At 42.8% G+C, this 23,349-nt stretch overlaps 1 protein-coding gene across 2 annotated transcripts in view; it reads right to left on the minus strand.

The window, feature by feature from the left end:
- THYN1 (thymocyte nuclear protein 1) overlaps positions 1–23,349 on the minus strand; it is a 362,553-nt gene that overhangs the window by 130,864 nt on the left and 208,340 nt on the right. For both annotated transcript variants that reach the window (XM_086956944.1, XM_086956945.1), the window contains exon 3: positions 2,920–3,140. In XM_086956944.1, coding sequence (XP_086813070.1) covers positions 2,920–3,140 — 221 coding nt within the window. The remainder of the gene's footprint in view (positions 1–2,919; positions 3,141–23,349) is intronic.

Here is a 23,349-nt window from a genome sequence, read left to right on the forward strand (position 1 = left end):
TGGACCTTAGGGATCTTACTTTAGAAGAAAAGACTCTGGGGTTGTGTTGGAACAGGAGCCAGCGAAGGGTGGGTGTACAACACCCTTACGCGCCCGAGATTCCACTAGGGATGCTGACAGCATTTCCTAATGGAGGAGATTGGTCGCCATTATAGGAGTGGGAGCAAGCAGGGGTCCACATGCTGGGGGACTTGTACGACGATGGAGTGCTGTTATCTCATCAGATACTGCAGGAGAGGTCTGATCTCCCTAGGGGGGATTTTCTGCTACATGCAGCCCTGGTCCGAGCCATCCAAAAGCATTGGAAGGGGGGACTGCTAGAACCAGAAACAACGCAGGCGTGTCAGTATGTGATGATGGCAGCGGGTACATTCAAAGCAGTTACATGACTCTACTCACGAATGTTAAATGAGGGTTTGGCCCCGCTGGATACGCTTCGTTTGAAATGGGAGGTAAGCACAGGGCAGCCCATAACGGAAACCACATGGGGACACATTCTACGGAGGGCATGGAAGGGCAACAGGAATGCACGCTTCTAACAAATGCATTTCTTTATAATACATAGGACGTATTTGACTCCGAGTAAGATCATGGAATATTACAATGTTGGGGAAGTGATGTGTCCTAGGTGCTGTACAGTGGGAGCAGATTTAGATCATATGTTGTGGGGGTGCCCGAAGTTGGGGAACTATTGGGGGGGGGAGTGGGGGACATACTAAACCTAGTTACGGAGCGCCAGTTGACATTTGATATGGCTACATGCATATTACACTAGTTCCCACACACCTCTAGAACGAAAGTAACAAGTAAATTTATAGATATAGGCCTAGTACTGGCGAAAAGGGAAATAATGATGCGCTGGAAGGCGAAGGAAGGTCCCAGCAGTAAAAGGTGGAGTGCTGAGTTAAGTGGTCTAGTGGGGAGGGGGCTATTAGTTTCCAACAAGCGTGACGCCTGAATAATGCAAAGGCGCTAGACACGGCAAGGGCATGTGAAGACCTGGTTCAGACGCTGAAGGACAATGGTGACTAGTGGGTTGTGGTGAGGTGGGGTGCTGGAACGCCCATTACAATTAAGTGTATCCTAACCGTATGTCAACACAAGCTCCAGATACTGAATTGTTGCGAATAGTTGGAACACACCGGTGGGAGGGAGGGGGGCTAAGGGGTGGGGGGGGGGAGATCCTTAGGGGTTTGTTTAATAAGATGTAATGGACTATCAATGTCAGTTGTTTGCCACGTATATTGGTTGAGGTTATGCTATGATTCTTGATTGAAACATGGGGAACATAAGTTATGAATACTATTGGACCGTAACGTGGACATATACACAAGTCTGCAGATAACAATTTGATGGGGGAGAGAGATGTTTGAATATCATAATGGTGAATATCTGATTGCTGCATTTAAAACTCAATAAAATATGTTTACAAAAAAAAAGAGATGCACATCTGTTGCACTTTATGGGGCTGGGCTATGGGGACTCCAACCGTGCTGCAATTTACAAACAGAATAGAATTCTTTAAAAAAAAAAAAAAAGCTTTTATGTCTCACGGTCTCAGCTCCTTCGAACTCATTCACTGTGAATTGGGTCTTAACTATTTGACGGATTTAATAGCCCTGAGACCCCTTCTGTTATGGAGATTCATATGGTTAAAGGAGGAGACTATTTTTTACTACGTCTATTATTGACTGCCTGTGATTGGATAATTGCCTAAAGATACCCTGGCTTAATTATGCAACTAATTCTTTTGGGGCCATTTTTGATCGAACAATCTTGGGAAATCAAAATGAAGTATCTGGTTTGTCCAAACAGGAGTTAAAGAGTACCTTCCTGTGCTATAAGAACGAACGCAGGCTGAAAATAGTAGGGAAGCAAGCAACGTATCAGCTTTACCATTTGCATATAGATACGGAGGGCTTCCGAACTTACCTTTCACTTGTCACGAGACATTCCAATCGCTATGTTCTAACTATAATGAGGTTAGGCCTTGTGCACCATTTAGTAGCGTTCCCTACGATGAAACCGCGCCCTGTCTCCCCATGCCCTTGCGACGGGAATACAAAGCAGAGCACCTTGCATTTTTTACTTTTATGCAATTTGTATCGGTCTTTTAGAATTGCTTATCTTAAACCATTGTTTAAAAAGTATGATGCCAAAACCACTGAATGCTGCTATGACCCTACTTTTTACGTTAAAAGAACCTGATATTTGTTTTTATACGGCAACGTTTATTTTAAGTTCAATTAACGCTAGAAGTGTATGCTGTTCTAATGTAATTAACCATCTCCCTAAGTTGGGTATGGTCTTACTAATTAAGCACTTTGCACTTTCTGAAGCCTATGAATTTTGTTACCAAAAACAATGTAATGCTGCTATGAGTCTATTGTTTACATTAGGAGAACTGATGTTGTGCCATTTTTTCTTATTGAAAAGTTGCTAGGAGTCTACTGTTTACACCAAGAGAACTGATGTAGCGTATGATGTTTTAACGGAATTAGTTTATTGGTTTTTTGTTTTCTTTATGGATGTTGACTTTTTATTAATTGTTATGTATTTTGAGTATGTATTGTGCTCTTATGGTTCTTTTGTTTCAACTGAATAAAGCTTATTGAATTGAATTGAGATCTGAGGCATTGCTTGTACTTCCAGAGATTAATGAGACATGCCACTTCACCTTGCACCCAAACATTTGCGCCAGCAGTTTCATTCTCAATGCCACTGGGTTTTCAAAATTGCAGTGTGCAGCTATGAATCATGAAAAAAGTTCAGATACAAACAGGGCCTGAAGCCTGGGCCTCAAAGTGCCACAGCATGTAAAGGGACATATTCCCTCCAATACCATGCTCTCACTTTCCCCTCAAAGAGAGACAAAGGAATGTTGAAAAAGGACAACCTTATAGGATTAAACGACCGCACCTTCATATCCACCCCATTCTCCAGGCGGCTCTCTGGCTCAGACTTCATTAGCCAGTAGGTGTACACATTCTTCTGTGGGCCCATTCTTTCCTCCTCGGTGGCACTGGCCTTTGCGGAACTCTTCCTTCGGGGAGCAGGTTCCTTTGACTTTCTTTTGGTTAGCATTTTTCCCTCTGGAACCTTCAAATCTTTTGATGTTTTGTCTCCAAGTTTCTTCGCATCTTGAAAAAAGAAGAACCCATGTAAGTAAATGAAACCCCTAAAGATCTAAGCATGTAAATTAACTTTGGTCATAAATACATAATGTGCATATGTAATCTGGTCTACAGGAACATCAGGCCCTCGGTTAGGATTTGGCAGTGTTTCCACCCATACCAAACTTGGTCGGAACAACCAGGCTTTCAACAGCGGAGGATCAACTAGAGTTTAGTTTTTCTGCCTGGGAATGCCCTCTGATGCGCAAAGCATCCCGGGAAGAAAGCAGCAAAAATGTCCGACCCGCCGGGACAAATGGCCCAGTCTTATGATCATTTACCAGTGTCAAACAAAATAAGAAGAGGGAGCTATCCAAGTGCAAAGCAAAGGGACAGGGTTAATGGATATCCAATATTGACAGAAACACTTGGTCCTAAGTTTTGGAGCTTCTCCTTTTGACATTAGATAATATGGACTTTTTATTTTTGTTATTTACCAGTGTCTAAACAAAGTTTTTTCTTTCCACATTCTCTTAGTAATACCCTGGAAAATAAATATATTTTGCTACACATGTCCATTCTCCGATCGTCCAACTAGTGATGCAGCGAGATTTCCAGTTTGGGTTACTCTAAAAATACCATACTCACCTCGGCCCATAAACACACATACATAAGCTGATAATCACTGCTGGTGATCAGGACTTTATATTTACCTTATGATAAAATGCTTCATAAAAGGGGGTGGTGATGGACAGAGTATCTGAATTAAGCAGAACACTCCTACCCAGTCCAAAGATCAGGGCTTGATCCATCACTGTTTTTTAGCTCACTGCACCATCCCAGCTCAGAACCTGGCTATATGCAAATTAGTCTGTCCCTGGCCCAGTGCATCATGGGAACAGGGCAGACCAAACTACCAAGCCAATTCTTATACTGGGAAGGAAACAAGCTTCCGGGGACCGGTTTCTGGCATTTCAGCCGTCTTCGGCCCGGCTTGCTTGAATCCTGATGGTGCAGTGAGCAAGGGACTCAACTACCAAGCCAATTCTTCACCAGAAAGGAGACAAGCTACCGGGGACCGGTTTTCCCTGAGTTGTACTGATTTATTCTATCTCAGGTTTTGGGGTTTGATTTTGATAAGTCTCATATTCTCCAAGTTGTTTATTGATCACTGTGATTTTCTTATCATTTATGATCAATTTGCTTATAATGTTCATGATCAATTTGTCCACGTATACATTGTTGATGTATTCACATGTTCACTGTTGTGTTTTTTCACTGTACATATTCACAATTTGTATTTCAAACTGTATATGGCCATACATGAAGTTGAAGGCGATCTTTTGTTTGTGTGCAAAAAAAAGAAAAAATATCTTGATAACTAAGTAAAAATCAAAAGACATAAATCATTGTCGGGGTAAACTAATAAAGTTTTGTTTATCCGTCAACCAGCATTCATTGTTTCAACCAACTTTTGAGGTTTAGGCAAAAATCCCCAAGTTTATATAATTCCCATTATTGGCATCAGTATTTGACCTATAATACTTCTCCCTATATTAGAAAACCAACTAGCAATAGAAGAAATACTATTTGTTAGTTTCTTCTATACACTCAACTTCCAGTGGTTTCAAGTCTTCTTCCAAATTCGTGATATTTTTTACATATCTCCCAATTTCAACACTTGTCAGGTATGTAGGTTCAACAATGTTGCGCCTTCAACATTTTACAGACTCCGCCCTCTTTTTGCCACTAATATATCAAGGGCAAGTCGATTTTTCGATCAATAAAAATCCTCCAGCAGTGTCAGTCGATAAGCAATCCGCCACTGTAGATAATTTACAAATTCTTTGTGTATTCAGAATTACTCCCACTGAAGGTATCAATGCACTAAATATACCTCCTCCAATTTCTGAAAAACTAGCTCTTCTCTTGCGTGTTAGTCCGTTATTTTCTTCATTGCTTCCAGTGATTCTTTTTACATCATATACTTTAGGGAATACTATTTCGGAATAGCAGCTCCCATACCAGTGGTCAGGCAGCTTAAAGTAAGCTTTGTTTCCACAAACATAATAAATTCCAGGAAATACTGGATCTGTTCCAACTTTTAGTCCCCATCCCCCTATTATCAGAAAATTGTGGTCACATTCACTGGAACTAATAAATATATTGTTATACTCTGTGTTTAACCTATGGAGACAGATTTTCCCTTTCTTTTCAAGGTCCAGGGACATAGCAGCAGGAGTCTTGCCAGTTACAATAAGGTCTTCTCTATCAGCCCACTTAGGTATCTGAGGCTTCGGTTCAGAGGCCCTTCTATGAAAATCCGGTCTCCTTTTCTCAACTAAATTCAAAAGGAAAATGCTACTTACCAGTATGCATCGGTTCTTGGCATGTAGAGCTGCAGAGTTGTACACTATGCATAGATCGCCATCTGGCGTTGGGCTTGGATGCTTGCACTTTGTTGTTGTCTTGGAAGAGTCTTTTGTAGTCACGAGATAGGAGACTCCTCCTTTGGACGATAGTGAGCATGGGCATAGACTCCATCGTTAGATTTTCTTTTTTGCCATGATGGGAAATGATGGAGTCAATAAGAAGTAAGAGCTGTCCATGTGAATGTATGTAAGATAATACTGGAACAGATACAGGTTCCGGGGAGGCGGGTACAACTCTGCAACTCTACATGCCAAGAACAGATGCATATGAGCTGCAGATTGTACACTATGCATAGACTGTACAGCAGTGTCTCCCCTGGTGGTGGTCACCTGTATCTGTTGCAGTGGGTTGAAACAGTGTTTTAAGAACTGCCTGGACTACAGAAGCTTGTTGTTTAGCCTGCACGTCAACACAATAGTGTTTGGTGAAAGTGTGTGTTGTAGACCATGTTCCAGCCGTCTTCAGCCCGGCTTGCTTGAATCCAGTGGCAAAGTCCATCACCATCCCCTTTTGTTCCGCTTTTGGCCGCCATAAGTGTGGCAGGGTATGCTCAGACGTGAGTCCCTTGCTCACTTTGCCACTGGATTCAAGCAAGCCGGACTGAAGACGGCTGGAATGCCAGAAACCGGTCCCAGGAAGCTTGTTTCCGGTCCAGGGAAGACATGGCTTGGCAGTTCGGGCTGGACTGTTCCCATGAGGCACAGGGTCAGACTGATTTGCATATAGCCATGTCTGAACTGGGGTGGCAGAGTGGGCTAAAGAACGGTGATGGATTAAACCCAGATCTTTTGACTTGGTGTGAGTGTTTGATTGATTCAATTGCTCCGTCCATCACCACCCCCTTTTGTACCGCTACCACCACGAGGCACTTTGTGAACACTCGGAGTGCTGTGGTCACCCCGAATGGAAGGACTTTAAACTGATGGTGTTGTCCGTCCACTATGAACCTTAGATACTTCCTGTGAGCAGGGTGTATGGGTATGTGGAAGTAGGCATACTTTGGATCTAGTGTGGCAAGGAAGTTGCCTTGTAGCAGCAGTGGGAGGACCTGTTGGAGAGTGATCATATGAAAATGATCTGACTGTATATAGAGATTGAGGGGTCTGAGGTGGAGTATTGGCCTTAGGGTCCGTCCTTTTTTGGGATTAGGAAATACAGTGAATAAAACCCTTGTTCCTTGATGCTGTAAGGGAACTGGTTCTATAGTGTGCTTTTGAAGCAGTGAGAGAACCTCTTGTTTTAAGAGCATGAGGTGTTCCGTGGATATTGGATGCTCTTTGGGTGGTATGGTGGGCGGGGTGCAGTAAGTTCCAGGCAGTAACCATACTGGATAATTTGTCTTACACACTTGTCTGTTGTGATGGAATCCCAGACAGGTAGGAACTGTGAGTCTTCCCCCGACCGGAGTGGAATGGTCTGGAGAGAGTGGAGGGAAGTCACTGTTTATTTGTGGGTGGGGGGGGGGGGGGCGCAAGTGTTGATGTTACTTCGGCCTCTCCCGTTGTTATTTCCCCTGTATCCGCCTCTAAAATATCCTCCGTTGGGGGATGTTTGCGTGGTGTTTTTGTAGGAAGAGGAGGCGGTGTCTGTTGCGATGTTTTTAGATGCTCCTTTTTAAAAGGAGCGACGAAAGGACCCACGTGTGGAAGGAGACTGTAATGCTCACATGGATTTAGCAGTCTCCATGTCATTTTTCATCTTCTCTAGAGTGGTGTCTACAGCCGGTCCAAAAAGTTGTTCCTGATTGAACAGCTGGCTGAGGATAGTTGTTTGTACCTCCGGTTTAAAGCCTGAAATGCGTAACCAGGCATGTCGTCTGAGTAGCACACTAGTGTTAATGGACCTAGAGGCTGTGTCTTCTGCATCAAGGGCACACTTGATTGATACGTTGGTTAATAATAGGGCTCCCAGTTTTCTGTTTTTACAGATAAATACAGACAGAAACTATTTATTTTCCGGTCTGTATTTATTTTTAAAAACTGAAAAATACCGAAAATAAGCCTTCTTTAAATCATTTTTTTCTACGGTCAGTCATGCGTGCCAGGTCAGTAGGTGTACAGATTGAGAGGTAGGAGAGATGAAAAAAGACAATAGATTTCCTAATTACAATGCAAGTGTTTTCAGATAAAGTTATTGCACTATGTACTTCTGAAATCTTTTGGACATTCAAATGAGAGTATTTATCAATTAAATAAATGTGGAAAAATACCTATTGCAGCTTCATTTATGCAGAAAACTTAAAATAAAAATGGATAAATACAGAAAAAATTGGCAAAAAATAAATATGGATAAATGCAGACGGAAATGTTGAAAAAATAAAGGCCATAAAATCGGGAGCCCTAGTTATTAATTTGCCCTCTTGAATTAAATCATTTGCCTGGGTTTTGTATTGATCAGGTAAATTATGTAATAGGGTTTCTAGTCGGTCATAGTGAGCCCTATTGTACCTGGCAAGTAATGCTTGGGTGTTTGCTATGCACCAGTGATTAGCTGGTTGGGCAGCAACTCTTGCCAGAGGTATCTAACAATTTAGATTCCTTATCCGGAGGTGGTGCGTCACCGGAGGTTTGAGAGTTGGCGCGTTTCCTAGCGTTAGTTAACACTAGTGAGTCTAAGGGTAGCTGCTCTTTGATGTAGGTGGGATCATCTGGGGCAGGTTTATTTTTTTTGTCAATCCTGGGATTGAGAAATCAGCTCTCATCGGGTCTTTGAGTATGTCGGAGGCATGTTTAATGACCCCTTTTAGCATTGGCAGGATTTGGACAGTTTTCTGTGACTGTTCGAAGGAAGTCCTCATCTGCAGGGTCTGAATGCATGTGAACACCATGGTAGACAGCAGCTCTATTTGCAAGCTGAAAGGGTCATTGTTGCCTCCCCCAACTCCTAAATTATCATCATCATCATCATCATCCTGTAGTGGTGCTGAATGAGGTGGGAGTTTTGGAGGAGACAGGTTTAGGAGGAAGAACAGGCTGAGGGGGAAGAATAGGAGAAGAGGGTCTTATAGATGAAGTGGAACAGTCTTGACAGGCACTGCTGGAGTGACTGGTGGGTCCAGCTTACTCATGTTGTGTGGAATAGTAGCCACATTTCCCGTTTTGGGGTTTATATAGAGATTTTTCTGCTTGGGATCGACAGGAACAGGTGAAAAAAGTTCTTCCTCTTTGGTAACCACTTTCGGTACCAACTTCTTCGGGTCCCATCGGGTTTGGATTTCTGCTCCGAGGCCTTAGGAGGTGGTTTGGGATCGTTTGGCTTGGCTTTGGAGGCGGAAATCTTTTTCGGTTCCCAATGCTTTGGTTTCGGATTCGATGGTTTTTCTTTCGGCGATGAGGTGGTCGGTGCAGACTTCTTTTTGGGAGTATGATGCACTCCCTTCTTCGGTGCCGAAGGCGCCTGCGGGCTACTGATATGCGGTTTGCTCGGTCCCAAGGTACCGGAAGGCTTGTTCTTTATCTTCGGAGCCGGGCCCGAGGGTGGGGCTTCTGAAGCTTGTTTTCGGTCGCGACTGGGGCCTGCGCACGAAGTCTTGACCAGGGCCTTCTTTTTTTTGGGTGGAGTTGGGGACGGGCAGCTGTACTCACTCGTTGACCAGGAGTGATGTGGTCGTCTGAGTCGGAGTCGTCTGCTTCGGACACGATTTCCAGGTCCTCAGGATCCTCCTCCGGGACATTGAGGCCTTAGTCGAAGATGTCCACTGGTACCAGAGCTGCTCGCTGCGTCATGATATGTCGTCGGGCACGGCGAACACGGATGGTTTTCTTGGATCGAAAAGAGGCACAGGCCTGGCAATTGTTCTCATCGTGCTTGGTCGAGAGACACAGGTTACAGATCTTGTGATGGTCACTGTGTGGGAATTTCACTCCACACTAGAAGCATTTTTTAATGGAGTCCTTTCCATGAGCTGTAAGCCTGAACGGTGTTGATAGGCCCAGCGGTCCGCATCGACGACTGGACTTGAGTAGTTGAGATGCGCGTCGAAGATCACGCGATCGAAAACAATACCGTCAAGTTGTAGATTGTTTGGGCGTTGAAAAGGTTTGGAAAATCCGGTACTGAACCGGAGATCAAAAGTTACATCCTAACCCAACGGCGGAAAAAAACAATCTAACGATGGAGTCGATGCCCATGCGCACTATCGTCCAAAGAAGGAGTCACCTATCTTGTGACTACAAAACACTCTTCCAAGACAACAACAAAGTGCAAGCTTCCAAGCCCAACACTAGATGGCGATCTATGCATAGTGTATAATCTGCAGCTCAGATGCCTTGAACATATCTTTTCTTCTTCATGTAACTTACATGTTAGATTGTGCTTATGTGCTTCAGCTATATCTATTGCTTTCATCGTTAGAAAATATTCACCAATGAATTGAAAATCTCTACTGCCAAGGACTGGGTTAATTCTCTTCCGCAAAAGAACTTCAGAAAATATCACATCTATATTCGAATAATAATATTGTAACTTTCCAGTTCTGTGAAATAAACTATAAAATACTACATGAAATACCATATGTCAATGGTAAATGATGATATGTTACTCCTTCTGCTACAGATGTCGGCAAACTCATACATACATAACAATCACTAACTTCCATGGTTTCTACATAATGTACTAACAGGTTAGCAAAACCATTGAAGTCTGTATCATTTTTTATACACGCTGTGATGTAAATCTGCCTCATCTGGTGCTTCTAATTCGACTCTGTCTTGCTTAATGTTAGCTACCTTTCCATGTGCATTAGTGTCATTCTGTTTGTTTGCAGTCATTAGATCAGGAATGGCTATTGTCAGTACTAACCATATTACAAGTACTAAAAACATGCTACATATACACATTCTACAGCATCTTTTTATACAGCTTTGTTTCAGTTTTCCAGCAGCTCTATTGTCAGCCATTTTAGCCAAAGGAGATTTGTCTCCTCTTTTTAACTTTTGTATAGAGTACAACCTGAGGAGTTATTTCAAGTTGGTCTCACTTCTTAGTTAATTCGATCAGCGTTTAATTCTTCATCACCATCTCCACTTATTTCCAGATTCTCGAAATCTTCAAGAATTACATATGTCAATTCAGGACCCTTCAATTTATTATTCAGTCTTTGCAATCGTGAACTTCTCCTTCTTGGCTTTTCTGTTGAAGGTCCAGATTGGCTGGTTACTTCATTTACTTGGTCCGGTTCTTCACTTATTGTCTTAAAGAGATATTTCAGTCTCTTGATAATTCTAGCCAAGTATCACCTTTCCTGAGTCTTTTAGCTTGCACTGTGCTTTCAGTTTCTTCAAGTGCTCTTTTGTTTTCGTTGATTTGTGGCACAACTTGATTATTTCCATCTTCTGAATTCCTCTCTATCTGACCTTGTCCAGGGCTTATTACCTTAGCCGTTTCTGCCTGGATGTGTTCTTCTCTATTCTGACCCTGTTCAGGATTTTGTTTGATTTGGCTTTGTTCTTCTTCTTCCTGAACTTGTTTTTCTTTTCCTAACTGGTCCAGCTCAGGTCTTAGAATTTCTTGATTTTTTTCTGCCTGGGCATTTTCTCGAATGCCTATCTGTTCCTCCTCAGACTTGTGGATGTTGATTTTATTTTTTCCTGTCTGAGTATATTGCTCTTTCCTTATCTGTTCCTCCTCCGATTCAGTGTTAGAATTATTTTCTGGAATCTGAGTGTGCTCTTCTATTCCGGTCACATCCTCACTCTCAATCTGTCTCTCTAATCGGGTTTCACTTCTTGTTCTCACAATAATTTCAGGTATGTCCACTATTGGATCCAGTCATCCTGACTAGTGCTAGGTTGTTCTAGTTCAGCTACTTTAGGATCTATTACCAGTGATCCTTCAGCTGTACAACGGCCAGCCGCCTCAAATGCTTGAGTTTGTTGTGGTTCTACTTCACCTTGGTGCAATTTTAAATGCTTCACACAATAATCAAAATATTTCATTATTAAAATGAGACCCTCTGTCTGATTCAATAGTTACTGTAAAACCGAATCATGAAATGAGTTCCCACATAGGAGTTTGGCCACTGTCAAGCTGTCATTCCTTCTGGTCGGGGATGGTTCCACCCACTTTGAAAATAAACAAACTATGACAAGTACATATTTCAGTCCGACAAATAGGTAACTGAATGAAATCAATTTGAAGTCTTATAAATGGACCCTCTGCTTTCCCAATTTTTCTTGTGCAGACTACAGTTTTTCTGCCTGGGTTTATTTGTTGACAAGTAAAGCACCTCTGGCAAAGACTCTCTGCGACATTCCTGAACCTTGCATTGAACCAATCGTGTCTGAAAAGTCTAATCATAGCATCTCTGCCTATGTGTGTGTCTCTATGATACATTCTAGCCATGGGTGCAAGCATTGAGGCTGGCAACACTGGTCTTCCATCTAGCTAAATCCACACACCATCATCAGCCCATCTCTGACAACCTATTTTCTCCCACTCCTCATTTTCTTTTATGTTTGCTTTATCTCGTAAATCTCTCACTTCTTCCCACATTCCTACGCCCCCAAGTAGCATAAGTTGGCAGCTGATTCCACATGCGTCAATTTTCTGGTTTACTGATATTTTGTATTTAGCACAATGTTGGGCAACTTGGTCAGCGTAACGATTACCAGCTGTCACCTTATCATTTCCTGACTGGTGAGCAGCACACTTGGCCACGGACACTTCGTTTGGCAACTTTATTGCTTCAATTAATTCTTTTACAAAATTTCCATTTTTAATAGGGGTTCCTGAAGGAGTCATGAAATCCCTCTGCATCCAGAGCTGGCAAAAGTCAGGCACAACCCCGTAACCATACTGACTGTCCGTGTGAATGGTTACGCTCCAATTTTTCCCAATTTTGCAAGCCTCAATTAAAGCTATCAAACCTGCTATTTGTGTAGTCTTGACTCCTGGTAAATAGGATGCTTCGACTATTCCAGCCAATGTGCACACAGCATAGGCAGCACTCAATCCTCCTTCCTTATGGCGTATACACGAGCCATCTACCAACAGCTCATGTTCTGTATTCTCTAAGGGTTCTTCCTGTATGTCTGGACGAGGTTTGGTACTTAGTTCAGTGATGTCGAGACATTCATGATCGACTTCATCTTTTACCTCTTCATAATATGGATCTGGCAACAGAGTTGCTGGGTTTAAGACAGTACATCAGGCTATCGTTACATTCTCAGCCCCTAATATAACTCGTTCATATTTAGTCAGTCGACTAGGAGTAAGGTCCTGAGTTTGTGTTCTTGTCAACAAAATTACAACTGAATGTGGAACGTACACCTTTACAGGGTGTCCCATTACAATGATTCACTTTGTTCCAGACTCATGTACGTTGCAGCTACAGCTTTTAAACACCCTGGCGATGCAGATGCCACTGGGTCCAATGTAGCAGAGAAATATGCCACCGGACATCGCATTAGGCCATGTCTCTGTGTTAGGACTAAAAATGCACAATTATCTCTCTCATCACAGAATAATGCAAATTCTTTTGAATAATCTGGCATACTTAGAGCAGGTGCTTCACACAGACAGTTTTGTAGTTTTACAAAAGCGGTCATGCTTTCATCATCCCACTCTACTGGAACTTTTGCTCGTTTCTTGGTCATTTGTATCAAAGGTTTGGCCAGTTCTGCAAATCCCACGATCCACTGCCTACAATAGCCTACGACTCCAAGAAACATGCTTATTTCTTTTTAAGGTCTGTGGTAACTGCATATGTCTTATTATTTTTACTCTGACTTTTCTGACTCCTCTTTATTTGGTGTCCAAAATATTTGACCACATTTTTTAAAAATTTAAATTTTTCTGGTGAAACTTTATGTCCACCTTCAGCCAGGTGATTTAGTAATGCAATTGAATCAGTAACACAATCACTTCGTATTTTTGATGAGACTAATAAGTCGTCAATGTATTGCACCAAAACTGATTGTCTGGGCAACAATTCAAGAAATATTTTAAAAATGTGGTTAAAAATTGAAGGACTTTCAGTGTACCCTTGTGGAACACGATACCAAAGGTAAACATGCTCATCAAATTTGAATGAAAATAAAAATTGGCTATCAGGATGCAATGGAATGGAGAAAAAGGCATGGCATAAATCAATTACAGTAAACCATCCTACGGTCCACGGTATCTGGTATAAAATTACTGCTGGATTTGGCACTATCGGACAACATGGTGTGACAATTTTATTAATTTTCCTCAAATCTTGGACCACCCTATATTTTCCGTTGGGTTTCTTTATTCCAATTATAGGCGAATTACAAGTGCTATTCATTATTTCTTTTAGAATGCCTTGCTCAACCAATCGATCAATTTCTGCTGCTACACCAGCTTTAATTTCCGGGCTCATTTTGTATTGTAGAGTATTTGGATAAACTGCACCTTCTTTTACAGTTACTTTTACTGGATCTACATTTGCCATAAATCCTACTTCCTTTACGGTAAAATCCCACACATCAGGATTTACAGTAGTTTGGACCTTATCTAGTAATCATTTGGTGTCATCAAGGAAAACATATCATTCATTTCTGTTCCCTGTTTTGCTAACACGATCTTGTATATTCAGTCTTCATCAGGAGTCTGAATTGCAACACCATCCGGTGTGCAAAATATAGTGCAGCTCATTTTGCACAATAAATCCCTTCCTAGCAAATGTGTGGGACTGAAGTCACACAACAAATGTGTGCATCTCTCTAAAGTTGCCAATACATACCTCCATTGGTTCGGTAATTGGGGTCCTACATTTTTTATCAGAAACGTCACTACTTGGATCGCTTCTCCTAAGAGGGGTAGGTTGGGATGTCGGCTATTCTCACATTAGAATGGGTAGCACCAGTATCCAATAAGAAGGTGATGTCATTTCCTTCAACCATACCATCTGTATATGGACCTGACTGATCTACCGGCATGGATGCGCCAAGGACGCATTCCTCTTCCTCCCCTCTAAGGCACCATCATTGTAGTTCATTCTCAAAAATGATATCTGCAGAAGAAACTGTGGGGTTACTGAATGTTTTTTTACCACTTCCCTCCTGGAATCCGGTGTCCACACTGTACTTGGCTTGACTCACACAATTTGGCATAGGGACAGGTGGCAATTGACTCTGTACAACCTTCTGCAGTTGACTCATGAACACCTCATTCTGCGTCTGTGGATTTCAATTTCAATTTTTTATATTATTCTGTATAAGCTTACACTTGTTTTTCCAATGCCCCAATTTTCCGCACCCATGACAGGGAAACTTTTTCTTTGCCTCTTCTCTGCTCAATCGCCCTCTTAGTTTGGCCCCACTAATTTCACCTTGGCTTTGCCCTTTTCCTTGTTTTTCTGTCACTTACTTAACTGAAGTTCTTGCTGCCCACATTACCTTTTCTTTTAAATTCTTTCATCTATTGTCAGTTTCATCCCTACAGAACGGTACAAAAAATGTATAATTTCCTTGTTTTCAATGTTTTCAAACCCGCTGTACTGCTTGAACACCTGTAAAAGCTGTTCATAATATGCATGTACTGACTCATCCTTTTCTTGGGTTGTTCTATCTATTTTTATCCAATCAGTTTCCTTTGGGGGAATCTTTCCTTTCAAGAATGTAATTACCCGATTATATTTTTTCATTACCTCAGCTGACGGGGCTCCTGTCTTTGCATCTCTTGGGTACTCATAATTAGGCCAATCTATCGTAATTTTACATTCCGCCCATAAATCAACAGGAACTACTATGTCAAACAAGCCATCTAAATCTTTCAACAAAACTTGTGAAACCTTCACAAACTTTTCAACTTGCCTGAACCATTCTACTGGTTTTTCTCTAAGCTTTGAGAAATCATTAGTGAAAGATAAAATATCCTGTCGGGTCCATGGGACATGTACATAACCTCCTCCTGGAACTTCTCTTATTGGGCACAGCCTTTTAACTTTCTCCGTTTCTTTCATTAAATACTCAGATATTGTTCGATTTGCCTGTGCTTCTTCCTTTTTATTTGTCCACCTAGTTTTCCATCTATCCAAATCTCCCCATTTTTGCGACAAGGTTAACAATTCTTTTATCTGTTATTTCTTTCCGGACACATTCATGTTCTCTAAATCTTTATCAGAAAATTCTGCTCTATATGGTTTCTGCAATACTTTGGATTTCCCTAAGTTGATGCCCATTTCTGCTGCCAAATTCATTAACTTTTCATGAAATATTTTTGTATTTCGGGTGATGCTTCTGCATATGAATAATAACTCTTCTTCACTATAAGTATTTAATCTTTCTACCCCTATTCCAATTCTACTCTTAATTTAAATATATCCAATACCTTTGGCTGTGTTTTTGGCTTTTCTATTTCTCGTAGCCACCTTTCTATTTCTTCTGGGGTTACTACTGTGGCACTTTCAGTCCCTGTGGATGTTTCAATCTGTACCTCTTTTGAGCATCCTGAAGTAACTTTTCTGAATGAATTGTTTTATTGGCTCTCTTATTGGCAAATCCATTAAGGAAATTATCGACTCCCACTCAATTGCGTAATCATCAATTATTATATTTTCTTTTCTGGGTTGTGTGATCGGTGTAGTCAGGACAGGAGTTTTAGGACAATTTTTCTTATCCACATATAAGGGAACAACGGGACCTATAGTCACAGGTATGGTTCGTGCTTCAGGATTTGGATTCAGCTGGGTTATTTTTGGAATTAACTCACTTCTATTTATATTTATTGCTTCTCTTTCTTGAAGTACCCTTTCCATTGTAGCCTCATACAACCTGCGGAACCAAAGGTGTTTCCAGAAGCGGGGCATTAGGGGTAATTCTATTTAATTCTTCTTGGTATGGTGTAGAATTTTTCATAAAAATATCTTCAAAATAATAATCTTCTGAATCTCCACTACCAGTCACTAAATGTTTTGTTTTCTCTGTACCTTTACTTCCTGTCATTTCTTCTGTGGTCATTACTGGATATAATACTTCCACTACCATGGCCTTTCTCCATTGTTTCATCTGATGATCTTGAGTTTGTAGAGGAAACTTGGGATAAAATGTACTTATGATATCACTGCATCGAGATCCGTCTCGTTCAAAGGCCTCAGTCTCCAATTCTTCTAAAGCTTGGTACTGGGTTAATCTAGGTATTGGTTCTAACTCATTCATGCAAATTCGTAAATTGTGTGAAACTCTTCCATTACATGTTCCGTACTCAGGAAATGCGAATACTCCATCATCTTTGTATATTCTATCCAAATTCCTAACCATACACAAGTGTGGTAGCCTCTTTCTATCATCATGTAGGATGCAGGTGTTTTTCGGGGGAGGGATAATAAATCCTTCTCTAGTTTTAATGGGTTTATCCATTTTAAAATAATTTTTGATTCTCTGCATAAATTACATTTTCCTTTTCCCTCCGTACATTTTGGGTGGATTTCCTCTATTAAATTGCTTGTGGGCCAAAAACCTATAAATCTTCTGTCTGGACAGGTCCCTATTATAGTAGGATCTGGGCTCCACAAGCAATCCCCACTGTCTATTAACACCGAAACTTCTATTTTTGCGATTGTTTACTTCTACTCTAATGCTTCTCCAATAACAGCGCTTCTTTTATTCTGATGACCAATCAACGCCTGGTTTACTTATTTACATTAACCATTGTTTGCGCTCCTTTTCTGTGACATCAGTGTCGCTCCTCTATACTCACCCCTCCTTTACAATTTTACCTCATCTACACGCCCGCTGTCTCAACCAATCCCAGCGTGGCTCTTAGTGACGTCAGTGCAGCGACTGACTCCTCCTTTGTAAGGTAATGTAAAACTCAATTTCTTTAAATTTTACTTACACATTTCAATAATTAACGACGTAAAAACATTTGCTACTGTGCCTGATTTACTAATTTAAAAGAAAAGCCAATTTCTTCCACTGCAAGTAAAACTTTTCCATTTATCCCTCACACACTAAGAGTAAAACCTCTTCCGCTTACTCTTCACTCAAGCATCAAAGAACCAGCTACTCCTTCAGTATTACCTTTTCTAGGTGATATAAGACCAAAGTTTAACTAGTGAACTCCTTTGCTATCAAGCACTCTCACTTTTATACAAGAAAATAATCCCTAACCAGTGCTTCAAATTCTACCTAACTTACCACACTTTCTTCATCAAGGCAAGTAACCTCACTGCAGTGTGGCATCCATTTACCACCCGCTATTCAAATCCCCGGGGATTTCTGGACAACATAAAACAATACATACAGGTTTTGCCTAATCATAGCTCTGCTACCAAGAAATACCAATGCAGTGAGATTACCAGTTTGGGTTACTCTAAAAATACCATACTCACCTGGGCCCATAAACACAGATACATAAGCTGATAATCACCGCTGGCAATCAGGACTTTATATTTACCTTATGATAAAATATATCTTTACACCATTTCTTACCAACCCTTATCACCTGGGTTCTTAAATGCCTATGGACAATAGATCATGTTAGCATAATAGGTAGAAATGACATTTACCATTTATTTCTTTGAATGACCAAAGACTCGAGAAAGTTTAAAAAACTATCTATGCAATAATTTTGTGAGTCAAATACCAATACATGTCAAACATCAACTTTTAAGGAGAAATAATGATCAAAGTAAAACATAAAAAATGTGTAAAATCTCATGACGTTGGTACCTGGGGAGGGTGGAAAAGGAAAACGTACTACACAGATTTATATTTACCTAGAATGGTGTGAGGACCAACCCCTGGTTAAGGAGCTGGTAAAGGGACTCCAGAGTTGTCTGGAGCCAACAGTTTAGGACAGGTTCAGGACAGGACAAGTGACTTCTTCTAAGTGCAATGCCAGCATTGCACCCCTCTCTGGTACTACTCTCCTCGATTCTTCCCCCTACTGGATGGTTAGATTCTTCTCCTTCAGCAATCTCTACGAATCTTCTCTCTCTCAGTCTTTCCTTTCTCGATTCTTCTGTCAGAGTGCTCGAACAGCGTCTCTGACCTCCATGGCATCCGCCGTCTTCTGCTTCAGTGTTGGGTCGGTAGCAGGTCAGTGACAAGTTTGACAATCTAACTGAATAAGGCTACCTTAGTTATAGTTAGAGTATATGTCCAACCCCCAATGTTTCAATATTCGTGAATCCCCTATTTTTGATTAGACAATGGGATGGGGAGAGCTCATCACACCATACTAATGTAATATCATTTCTTAAGCTTATTGTTCTATGTTCCCTCCCCTTAATTTCATTTTCCCATGCTTTATTCACCAAGCCACATTTATTATTAATTCATCAACAATGTTTTCAAAATTTTACTTCTTCCCCTCTCCGGGTCAAGAGGTGGTGTTCCCAGGCACGTCTCTGGTTAAACTATCCTTGGCTGGGTTTCAATGCCGCAGCACAGAGTTTGACAGAGCCCAATGCGCTTGGGCATAATCAGGCAAGATGGAGATTTCAGTCACCCTCCAGGCCCAAATACGAACTAATAATAAAGTCCAAGAAAAACATGTTAGAATATGAAAATAAATGAATGCACTGTATACCACTTATTCCTACTCTAATCCCTTTAATTTATTTTAACTATTGTATTAGCAGTTTGGTAAGACGTGCAAGGTTTAGCTTAAGCGTAGCATGAGATTTACCATGTGAGGTTCAAGCGACCATCTTTAATACTACTGCACAGCTGCAAAGATTTCCCACCAAAGCGAAAGACATCATACTACGTAGATGCAGTAGACCCATGCGCAGAAGATGCCCGCGTTTTCAGCAGCCATATTAAGCCACTCGAATTACATGTTAGTAAAGCACATTGAAAAGCTTCCCCTAGATTATGTACAATTAAGTGTAATGCAATTATTAGTATCCACAAAACATGTTGGTTACATTATTACATGTTATTCGAGAGGATCACATCCGAGCAAGTATCTTTCATACGAAACCTTGATCCATCACTGGAAAGAACAGTGTCATCCATCCACTTTAAACAGCAGAAAGGCCACTTGGTTTTTAAAAGTAAGCAGGTATCCAGCTAATCCATTAAGTCCTTGAAAAGTCTATATTTTATAATTTTCTGTGTGCTACGATTTTGACCTCAATTCTAATGGAATCTACCAACATAAGTGCAATGTGGGCACTCAAGTTTAAACTACTGTTCGTAAGCCTTCATTCTGTATTAGTGCCATCTTAGGTTGATCTATTTAGTCAAGTGATAGAAAAAGATTAACCTTCGCAGTAAATTATTTTATGTTTGCAACAGATTATCAGAGCAGGGACTTAATCCTTGCTCCTATGAGAGACTGACATGAGAAGGTAGCTTGCATGCATCAGTGGAGACCGAGGGCTGCAATTGTATTTAGCCGGCCCACCATGATCTCCCCAATGTACGAGTTACTTACCTTCGGTAACGATGTATCTGGTATAGACGATTCTAGCCGCAGATTCCTTAACGTAGAATTATCCCCAGGCGTGAGACTGGTTCCGGAAAACTTTTCTGCCACAGAATACCTGCGTGCCGGCACCACATGACTCCGCCCTGACGTTGTCCGCGACGTCAGCAAGTATACATAACTCCCACCCCGGCGCGCCTACGTCAATTTTCTTCAGAGAACTTTTCCGCGCCACAACGCGGAGCCATCACAAAAAAAAATCTGAGAATACAGGAACGGTGTGCGAAAAAATTACCTAACAGAAAGGGAAGAAAGGAATGGTGTGGAACCACACCATCCAGAATAGTGCCAGACACTATGGCACCAGAAGTCATGAAAGGAAAGAACAGAGCACAGGTACTGCAAGCAAGCCTGCAAACAATTTGGCAGCCTCCCAGGGGCAGGAAGCATGTGAAAAATTGCACAGCAGATGAAGAAGTCTGCAACCACAGCCCAGAACCGAGAAGGGCATCAAGCCAGAACAGAAGAGGAATGACAACTCACCCGCAGACAACATCAATAGGGAGAGACAACTCCTACAAGAGCTAAGGGTTGATACCCGGCCAAGGGACCTCAACCTTCAGAACTGCAAAGGGGCCAGAAGTGCAAACAACGAGAGGAAGAAGAGCACGAGCAGACCCCATACTGGAGACCAGGGTAGAGGGGCTCAGAAGTGCCCACAAAATTATTAACCAAGCACCAGGAGGGAAGAAATGGAGCCAACAACAAGACTAGCATCTCCCTAGGGAGGAAGTAAAAAAAGGCACTTGCAGAAAACAACCACCCGGAGGCAGGCGAGTGCAGAAGAACAAAGAAGGGTCCTCGCAGATCGGGGAGGCAGGGCGGGTTGTGAAGGAATCTGAGGCTAGAATCGTCTCTACCAGATACATCTTTACCGAAGGTAAGTAACTCGTACATCTGCTAGAGACTAGTTGCCGCAGATTCCTTAACGTAGAATAGATACAATAGCCATACCCAAGAGGGAGGAGGGTCTGTTAGAGGACCTCTGCAGCCTGGATGAAGCAGGGCACCAATAGGGGATGAGTCACAGGGACAGGGAGAATAGCTCAGTCCCCACAGGCAGAAGAGAACCTCGTCACCACTAAAGAACACCGGACCCAGAGGGGGTGCGTGATGACGACAAAGAGGCGGTACAACCCTCATCAAGCAGGAGGAAGCAAGGACAAGGCAAAAGGAGGCCAGTGCACCCCAAGCCAAACCAAGGAACCAGGGATCTCTACCAGAGGAGTACAGAGGAAGAAGAGCCACCCACATACTCTAAAGGTGAAGAGGCAGAAACGCAAGCAAAACCCTCCACTGGGAAACACAACCAGTGAAGAGGGCAACCAAGCCTATCAAGCTAGAAGTCAACAGACAAAACAGAGAGGCGCCTCAGCAATAAAGGCAGGCGGGAGAAGAAGAACGTGATCTCACAAGATTCCTGCAGTAGAAGCAGGGTCACCAGACCCCACGCCAAGGCCCCCGGCCACAGAACAGAATAGCAGGTGGGTGCAGCCAGCCGCTGGCAAACGCCATGAATTAAACACCCAGACCATGTCGGGCTCAAAGCAAGGCCAAGGCCAGAAAAACCCCGACCCCCTAAAAGGGGACCGCTCCGGACAGAATCAAACCACGAAGAAGTGCGATCAGCAAGAATATAAAAGAGGAGACTAGTAGGACGGACCAGGCCGTCAACACAAGAAATTATCCCTCAGTAACATCAGACAGAGGAGCAGGCCAAATGGCAGACAAAGGGGAAAACCCCGCAACAACACACCATAGATGGCCAGGCCAGGCCACGCTCAAGTAATAACCAAGGGCCGCACCAGCGTAATACAACACCAGGAAAGGTGAGGAACCAATAAGGGGGAATCCACACCCTCCCAGCATAAGACAGGGCTATACAATAGCTACCAGTACCCCACATAGGGTAGAATGTCCCAAAGAAAGCATGAGAACCACTCTTCATCAGAGAACAAATTATAAACCTGCGGCAGAAACCACAGAAGGCTTAGTAATCAGCCAAAAGGAAAATTCATACCCAAAAAGGGGGCTGAACCAGCAGCCAACAGAAGAGAGGGGCCAACCAAAGGACCCAGAGGGCACAGTAACCATCACAAACCAAAACCAAACCAGCCACTCCAAAAACCAAATACCAGGACAAGTGGGATAACACCACCCACCAAGGACCGGAGGATCAGCAAACCAACTTATTGAGGAGGAGAAGGAGGAGGAGTAGGAGGAGGAGTACAGAGCCCCGCAAGAAGATGCGGAATGTCAGAGTCTGCATGAGTATTAAACAGCAGGACCCCGTCAAAAGGCAGGTCAACCAGACGTGCTCTAATATTTTCAGGAAAAACAGCATTAAGTAGCCAAGCATGGCGATAGAGAGCCACAGAAGTGGCCACAGCACGGCCGAGAGCATCGCCAACATCCAAGGCTGCACGAAGAATAAACATGGCCAACTCTCTACCATCCAACACACGGCTCCGCAGATCAGCACGGGCACCCTCATGAGAGACATGAGAAAGAAGGGACTCCACAGAATCCCACAGGCTAGAAGTAGCCCTGGTCAGCACACACAAAGTGTTAAGCGCCCTCATGGCAGCACTGGAAGAAGTGAAGACATTACGTCCCCATGAATCTAACCACCAGGCCTTCCAAGACGGAGGAAACACCACCACAGGAAAACACGGATAGGCATTTCGCAGTAGAACGCCTTGAGTAGAAGGGTGGAAAGAAAGACAGACCGGGTCGTGCGTAGCAGGACGAAGGCGATGCAGTAGTGCCTGAGGCACCGGATCGCCCGTGGCAGGGTGCCCCCAAGCCCCCATAAGAGAATTATGGAGTGATGCTTCGAAAGGAAGAAACAACTCCAGTCCACCAGAGCTCTGGTGGAGAATCTCCAAGAGGTTGTCTGTAGGAAATGGAGTGACAGATTCACCCATCCTCAGAATACTATCAGCCGTGGAAATAGCCCGAACAAAAGGCAACACTGGCCTCTGTAGGGCGCCGCAGAGATGAAGGCAATTCCTCCGTGGGTGACGGTTGCAGTCTGAGCTGCCCATCCCAAAGTCCAGGGGGAAGCGGTCTGCCCCGGCATAGAGGAGGATCCACAGAGAAATGGGGAACCAGAGGGGCTACAGGGGAGGGTGGAGAGGCTGGTGGAGAAGCCAGCCGCAAACCATGGAAAGAAGGGTTCGAAGATTTTGGCCATGGGGACGGCGAAGAGCCTTCCCTGGAAGATGCCGGTGAAAAGGCCACTACATGGCGCCCTGTCTCCGGGGAGGAACACACCAACAGATGACAGACCTCAGGAGACGAAGGGACCTCAGGAGACAAATCCAGAACCCGGCGCGGCTCCGTGGAGTCCGCATCGGCGCCTGATCAGCGTCGACCACTGCTGGAATGGGTCTCCTTGGCA

The sequence above is a fragment of the Lissotriton vulgaris genome, chromosome 2_1 (assembly GCF_964263255.1).
Source record: "Lissotriton vulgaris chromosome 2_1, aLisVul1.2, whole genome shotgun sequence".
Classification (NCBI taxonomy): domain Eukaryota; kingdom Metazoa; phylum Chordata; class Amphibia; order Caudata; family Salamandridae; genus Lissotriton; species Lissotriton vulgaris.